General features: G+C 44.6%; 1 protein-coding gene across 1 annotated transcript; it reads right to left on the bottom strand.

Annotated features, from left to right (window-relative positions):
* Nucleotides 1-5,676: 5,676 nt before the first annotated feature.
* On the bottom strand, nucleotides 5,677-7,310 carry ascl1a (achaete-scute family bHLH transcription factor 1a; the record flags this gene model as incomplete). The annotated part of the gene is made up of 2 exons (XM_013914383.1): nucleotides 5,677-6,484; nucleotides 6,575-7,310. A coding segment is annotated over one exon (720 nt), but the record flags the coding sequence as incomplete, so codon positions are not given.
* Between the last annotated feature and the right edge of the window lie 581 nt (nucleotides 7,311-7,891).

Here is a 7,891-nt window from a genome sequence, read left to right as displayed (position 1 = left end):
TACTCAACACTGAGTGTTCGCCAGCTCCTGTTCTCTGGAACCGGCTAGAATCACTGTGGCTCTTTGGGCTCGTTTCCAGCTTTGCATTGGATCTTGTGTGTCCTCATTAGGATAGGGATTTATGTCAGTATGTGGGACTGTAGCCTCAGGTTTATGTTGTTAGCTGGTAATTGTGTTGCAATGTATTTCAGGTCATGTTATAGAATAATGCCAAAGTAATGCAACAATTACTTTTTCCGGTGAGTAATTCAGTAACGTACTGCACTACTTTTAAGACAAGTAACGTTTAAGAAATCACATTTTAATTGTGAATTTATCTGACTGGCAGTAAAGCCTTATTTCAAAGCAGCTCTCAGATCCGTTGTGATTTCACTTTATAGCTTTATAAAGATATAAACGTAGCTCCTCTCTTTCGGGAGTTTCCCAAAGCCTGAAAAATACCCTGATTACATCATCGGGGTAATCTCACTTTGGACTTGGAAACATGAGTTTAAAAGTGAAGATATCCTGGATGTGATTTCTCTACAGGCAGAATTAAACCTTGAAAAGTTTTCAGCTCATGTTCTTATTTTTGCTTTTTCCTTTCAGCGAGTTTATGCGATCGCTAATCAGCAGCATGGACTTCCGATCCTTGGAAGTGAGACTCTTCAAAGCTAAGGTGCAGTGAAAGCTTCCTTTGCCTCATGTTTACACTCTGGAGTTTGTTTTCATGATGTGCCCTCAATGCAACATCAGATTAACTCACACATTAGTCACATTTATTCCACACAAGCCGTCCCCGCCTCTTTTCATGGCCTCGCTGGTATAATTATAATGAAATAAATGCTGGCAAACACTTTGAAGAGTAATTCCAAGGCATCCTTTATACAGCAAGCTTTTTTTATGAGAGGCACTCACCCCTCATGCATAGAAATGAGGGAAGCAAGTCAGGGAGAGAAAGAGAGGGGTGCCTTTCCCTTTTCATAGATTAGCACAGCCTTAATCTCATTAAAGTGCCCAGCAGTGAACATGCCGTCCACTCCGCCCAGCCCTGTAATCAGCCTGAGACACACGGCTCATCTTAGATGGACCAGGATGGATCTACCAGCTGGCCCAGTACTCAGTCACAGAAGGAAGTACTGAGCAATAGAAAGGCAGGAGGAACATGAAAGCCTGCAGCCATGGGTTTGGAAACTGAGCCCCTGGCCAGGTAGGGGAGGCTTCGTAATTACAGAGCTGTTAGGGATAGGGTTGTTAACTGGAGAAGTTGGGGGGGGGCAGCAATGGGGTGTTTGCCAGAGGGATTATAACCCTCCCACCCCTACTCCGCCTCCGCGTCTGACAATTAGTACCTTGACTGCATTAACTGTGCAAACAGGTGCACTCAAAAAAGACTAGAAACAGCCTGTGGTAATCTGAGGCTTCCCTAAAGAGCACACACACAATAACAACACACAAGTGGTTCAAAGAGCAAGACCAGAGCCAGTTTTCCATGTTTGAGGTCATGTCAAAAACTATGATTGTTATTAACTCCTGCAGCAACTTTTCCTGTTCCTCCTGGAGGACCAGCAGGGCGATGCGGGTGCTCAGAAGGGCTTCATCAGCGCAGAGCAGCTGCTGCTGGAGCTGAAGGCCGGGGGCATCCACCTGGATCAGGAGGTGGCCGTCAGACTGGAGCTGCAGCACATTCCTCCTCTGGACCTGCTGGACTTCTTGGCCTACCTGCCCCTCTTCATGCTCATTCACAAGTCGGTGATTTCCAACCCTTTTGATGACTCCAGCAACCTTTGACCTCAGCACTCTGTGGATGACATCTCAGCTGAGCCACGTCTGCTTGTATGAAAAGACGACATGTGACAAACAGAAAAATGATTTTAAAAAGGACATTTGTGGTGGAGATACAAAGTATTTCTTTTAAATTATGCAACTTTGTTACATTTCACTTCTAGCTTTAACCTTTAAATTTGCTGGTAACAACCAGCAAGACTGAGTTTAGAGTGGAAGAAACCATTATACCTTGCTATCTCCGCTGCACGTGAAACTTATTTCTTTCATTTTAAATTGCTCTAAATTAGACATTCAGCATTAGTTTGGGTTTCATAAAATGTATATATATAAATAAGCACTAATATTTATGCAATTAGATATTTAGATCTTAAAGACGAACTCGCTGAAAGAATGCTTTCACATTCTAATGATAAAAACTATGAATACAGGATTTTTAATAATTTAACAGACTATCAGAGACAAGTGTTTGTTGTTGGACATTAAAAAAATAACAGAAGCCTTGGTGATAAAAGCCGCCAGAACAGAAATTACACTGGATGTTTATGACACACTGATAAAAGATAAGTCGATCATTAGACTGACGATCCCTTAGGGACTTCTGTGGGGTAATGTTCAAACAATCTCTCTCCTCGACAGCTGTGTGAACACATATTTCCATATGAATACTTTGAATATAAACAAGAGTCAAGATTTTGGAAGCCAAAATGTTTTTGACCTTTTATAGTTCAATTAATGAATAAACCATGGAAATACAGTCGTGAAGCCATCAGTTATCTTCTGTCAAGGATTCAGATTTTTATTGTCTCCTTTATTTTTTTCTGCATTAATAATGTAAACGCTCTGCAGCGTGTGTGTGTGTGTTTATATCCACGTTACATTTTACACTTTGTTTGCACTGCGCTCCCTTTAGCAGTCATTTCAATGCCCTGAAAATAGAAATGAATTTACTCTGCACTTCCCACTCCATCTCTCATCTGTACGAGTGGCTGAATTTTATTGGCATCGCACAGTCTCAGGTGGTCACATTGCTGCTGGTCTCTTCCTGTGCGCATGTCCTTTACGTCACACGTGTGCTGAGTATGTTCTGTTTCCAGCCTCTGTCGTTTCTCTGAGGCATGTGGATCACGTCACAGAGCAGTAAAGTGCTGTCTGTGGTCCTGAAATCTTCTGTGGCTGCTGTAGTTTCAGAGTCTGACGCTCTGATTCATGTAACAAGTGCTCATTGTTGTGGAGTTTATTAAAAAAAAAAAAGACACAAAAACATTTGAGAAAAATGCAGCAGCGCAGCAGAGCTATTGGCTACCGTCCAGTTCAGTCCAACTTAATCAACACTGATGAATGATGTTCGCTAAGATACTCAACTGATGTGGTTTGAGCCTTTGTTTTGCCTAAGCTTTGCCAATTAGATATGGCCGCGCTCTCCTGCCGCTTGTGCACGCTTGACAGACTGCCGCTGAGGGAAACATAATGAGCTGTGACAGGCAGCAAACCTTTGTAAGCTCTATGTCACCAGAGAAAACAGTCAAAACTGCTTTTATTGTGACTCTTTAGATGCATGTTTTGAACTCCATCTAGTTTGAAAATGTGGCTGCAGGTGATCTTAGGGTCTTCTTACCAGAGACTACAGGAGGAAAGTAGCTTTGTATTATGTACTGTCCATTGTTCCTGCTAAATAAATACAGCTAAATGATAAAAAAGTAAACATTAACTTTCAGCATCCTCCCCTTCCCTCCAATAAACACTTTCCTGTGGACTTCCTGGGCTCAGTCACTTGTTTTGTCTTACTTAAAACAACTTGATTTTCATTTTGTAATTTTGGTCCTCCTCAGATTCCAGAAGGTTGTTAGTATAGTTCATCATGTGACTGGGTCATTAGTCAGTGAGCTCAGATCCATATAGATTGGTTTTAAAACACTCAACAAGTCCATAAGCCTAAATGCATCTTTTATATAGAATCTATAAGGTTAAATGCATCTTTTATTTACAGTCTATAATAATAAACATGTATTTTGTGTACACTCTCTGGGCTTGCCCTACTTGCCCTACTAAGTTGTCGTTTTATATTTTTAAAACAATCCAAAACATTGATTTTATCTTTAGAGAAACAAAGTTCCTCACTCCATAGGTTCCTTGAGTCATAAAGTACCACTGTGTGGCTTTCCCCCCACTGCTGAGCCCCATGACAAAGTCTGGGGACCTCTCACTGTTGGTTGTGTGTTGGAGGTCTTTTTTATTTATTTGTTTTATGTTTTATTTTAATCCAGTCATCATAATTGTTTACTTGTTAAACTGTGATGGTGCTTGGCTGGAGGCTGCCGTGCCTCTTACTTCACTTTTTTAGACACTGAATTAAAGTTAAATTTGAAAACTAAAAAAAAATAAATCACATCTCATTTTTAATGAAGTTCAAGATGCCTTTCAAAATAAAAGGTCTTGAAGTAAATTGAAAGAGGTGAGGAAATTAGAGATGTATTTGCACATACAAGAGTGGGATCAAACCTTTCTCGTGTGCTATTCTGATGGAAAAGTTTTATTCGGGTTTAAAGTTATTCCAAGCTGGCAGAAAATTTTACTCACATCAGAAAATATATACAGAATTTAGAGGTATCATCTGTTTGATCTGAAGTGTTGCAGGTCCTCGCCCGGCAGTGTTTGAGGTGGGGAAACCTGTTTGTTTCTGTGCTTCTAATAAATAGATTAAGTGAATAGATATTATAATTGTTTATTAATTATTGTACAAACAATGAAGTGTCTGCAAGTTAATGCTAAACTCAGACAGTTTTCTAATAACTTGTGTTTTTGAATGAGCCAGGAGGACCCTCTGCCTCTCTCTCAGGCCCTCTGGTGGTCCACGAACTCTCCTTTGTGCGCTCATATTTACAATAAACACGAGTTTTTCCTAAGAATTTCACTAAAACGTGTCTTATTTATGTATTTAACGCCATTTCTGCATAAACACCCACATTAACACCAACATGTTGAACCCCACACTCTGACGGATGTTTTTCCCCTCCCAGGTGGTGGTTGTGTGTTCAGCGGCATGCTGCTGTCAGGAGGCACACGCCATCAGCCAATTCAGCTCCGTGTCTCCACTCGACCACCATTCAGACCCCATTCACTCATTAAACCAGACACGCGTCCGGCTGCAGCCTCCGCCCTACCTGTCAAACTCAGTTGTGCAGAAACCTCAGAGCTCTAGTTCACAATCTCACGTCATGCCCTCCATCTGCAAATTTTAAAGCCTCCTGTTTACTTGAATTATATTTCTCGGTGTGAGTTGAATTGGGGGAAATAGTGTCATTGTAATCCTACAACTTGGGCGATCCACCTTCCAGCCGCTTCGTGCGCACAGACGCTGAGGAAGACTAGCTTGAAAAGCTCACTCGAGGGTTCATTAACTGCAGAGGTGTGTTCATTTTAAGGTCATGTTGTTAAGAGAAATATCACAGCAGTATTTTTATTTTTCACGACATCAATGTGGTGGAGGAGGTGTGTGTGTTTTTAAAATGGAGACAAAGTGGAGTTTTTAAAATGGGGACAAAGTGGAGTTTTACGCATGTTTTGCGAGTGTGAAAAAATGCGTCTGTTGGGTTGAAGGTGCTGGCTGGTATTACCAAGGAGAAAGAGATAACGGTGTGAGAGTTCTCTAGTAAAAGACCTGCGGCTACAGAATCAGTTGAGCCACTCTGCGCTCAGCTTCAAACAAGAAAAGAGAAAATGCATCGTGCGTAAAACGTGCGTTCCTCCCCTTTTATCTCCACGTATTCCATCTACTCATGTTGGTTTTAATGGCCACACAAGGAAAACTGTACCCAGTCGTCGTCGTCCCCCCCCCCCCCCCCCCCGACACACACACACCACCACACACACACACTTTAAAATTAAGACATGAACAGTAATTCAGTAGCATCTCGTTTTATTTTTAGACTAGAGTGTAGAAAATATGGTTATATGACTTCTTATCTTCCGCTTATGTGGAGAGGATATAGAGCTGGCAGTATAAAGAGACAATGCGTGGCTATTGCACTCTGTTTGGACAATAGCTGCATAAGTTTTTGATCATTGTGACATGACATAATGCAATAACGTGGTTCTGCTATTAAATAAGACACATCGGTGCTATAGGATAAAACATCGGAGTATCAAACTCCCTCTGGAACCTCGTGAACACAACAGCCAGAGAATAATAGACTACACGTCTACATAGGCAGGAGGTATAGAAGCGACTTCGCAAATATATAGACAAAATATATACAAAAGGATGTGTACAAAACATCTATAAATCTCTTACATACAAAAATATCTTAATATATCTTAAAAAAAAGAGCGTTTGATATAGAATTTTATAGAATAAATCCGTGACTTGGAAGCATTTTTCTGAAGTCAGCGTCTGAGAGAGAGTTGGTGCTACTGTGATGGGGTTGGCATAGAAGAGTTTTTAATGTGCTGAGAGCGTGAATCGCTTTAGGGTCATTTTCTTTTGTTTTTGTTTGTTTTTTTTTATCAAGGGGACACACAGAAAGTTTGGATTCCCACGCTGCATGTGGGAGACCCGTCTTCCTTTAATCCTTTGGCGCTGATCTCCGGCCTGATGTTCAGTTAAGGCTCCGGGACCCTGCTGAGACTGTCAGGTGTACCGGGGAGGACCATCTTGTTCTTCTCCTCCTCGGGACCATCCCAAGCCCAGGAGAGCAATAAAGTGAGCTGATCCATATTTCTGCGAGGAGGAGGAGAAACGGGAAGTTAGGTTTGTCGGGAGTTAAATGACGATGGTGCCTGGAACGAGCGCGGTGACGTGTGCGCTTACCTCGCACGGATGCTCTTCAGAACCAGTTTGTGAAGTCCAGCAGCTCCTGCTCCTCCGGACTTAGGGGGTCATAGGAGCCCTCGTCGGATGAGTAGGAGGACACGGGGGAGCCTGCCATGGAGTTCATGTCCGCGGAGTATCCCTGCGACATGCCGGGCGACAGCACGCCCGCCTGGAACGCCGCGCTCACGGCGTCGTGCTCGTCCAGCAGCTGCTGCAGCGCGCGGATGTACTCCACGGCGGAGCGCAGTGTCTCCACTTTGCTCATCTTCTTGTTGGCGGCGCCGTTTGGCACGTGCTCCCGCAGCGTGGCGAAGCCGTTGTTGACCAGCTTCACGCGGTTGCGCTCGCGCTCGTTCCTGCGCGCCACCGCGTGCGGCTGCTGCTGTGGCAGGCTGTAGCCGAAACCCGCGAAGTTCAACCGCCGCTTGCAGCGCAGCAGCTCCGGGGAGGAGGAGCGCGGACGCTTCGGTTGCTTGCTCGCGGACTTCCCGCTGCCGCTCGCGCTCAGCTGGACGCTCTGCGCGGAGAAGAAGCACGCGGGCGGCATCAGCTGCTGCTGCTGACTCGCGTTAATTTCCATTTTGGTCGTGAGGTCCCTACCCGCGTGTGGGGAAAAAAACAGAAGTTTTAAAGAATCGCAGAGATTCCGGGAGCGCGTCCCGCTCGTGCCGTTCACGTGCTGTGGCCGCTGGTCGCGCACTTGCTCCAGTGTGGAGGGGGGGGGTGCTACTATTGGTTAGGAGGGCAGTCGCAGCTCCGCTGATGCTGCCTCGCGCTCCTCAAAGCTGCTCTGAGCTCTCGGAGAAAGACGCCACTGCTTTTCAACACGGGTGGCTGAGGGGCTGGCCACGCCCTCCGGTCGCGTGGATACACCTTGGGCTCCTGCCCCGGTACCGGTGCGCCGCGCGCCTGACGCGTGCCACTTGAAGCACTAAACAAACAGTGAGAGGAGAGGGGTTTTTTACGAGAAGGTGAAACAGACTCATAGAAGTCCACACCGAACTCAGTCTGATGCATTTCCAGGTGGACAGTCAGGCGTTTTGTTTTGGGTTTGTTTTTTGTTTTTGTTTTTTACAGGTCAGCTAAAATACAGAGGAGCGAGAGAAAACACAAACTGTGCATAAAATCTATTCACAAAGTGAAGTGTGCGACGTTCTCTCTGCCCGATCCTGATTCTGGTCCCTGTCTGTGCCATTTCTTTACACACAGCCGCTCGTTTGCGGGACTTTGTCAAATTTTCCACTTTGCGCGCCTCATCGGCCGCACAAGCGGAACGAGGAGGCGCAAATCCTCGGTCTGTGCGCGTAACTGGAC

This window comes from Pundamilia nyererei, unplaced genomic scaffold, assembly GCF_000239375.1.
Source record: "Pundamilia nyererei isolate P.nyererei 1_Seehausen unplaced genomic scaffold, PunNye1.0 scaffold00192, whole genome shotgun sequence".
NCBI lineage: Eukaryota > Metazoa > Chordata > Actinopteri > Cichliformes > Cichlidae > Pundamilia > Pundamilia nyererei.
This window is presented reverse-complemented; position numbering and strand designations above follow the sequence as displayed.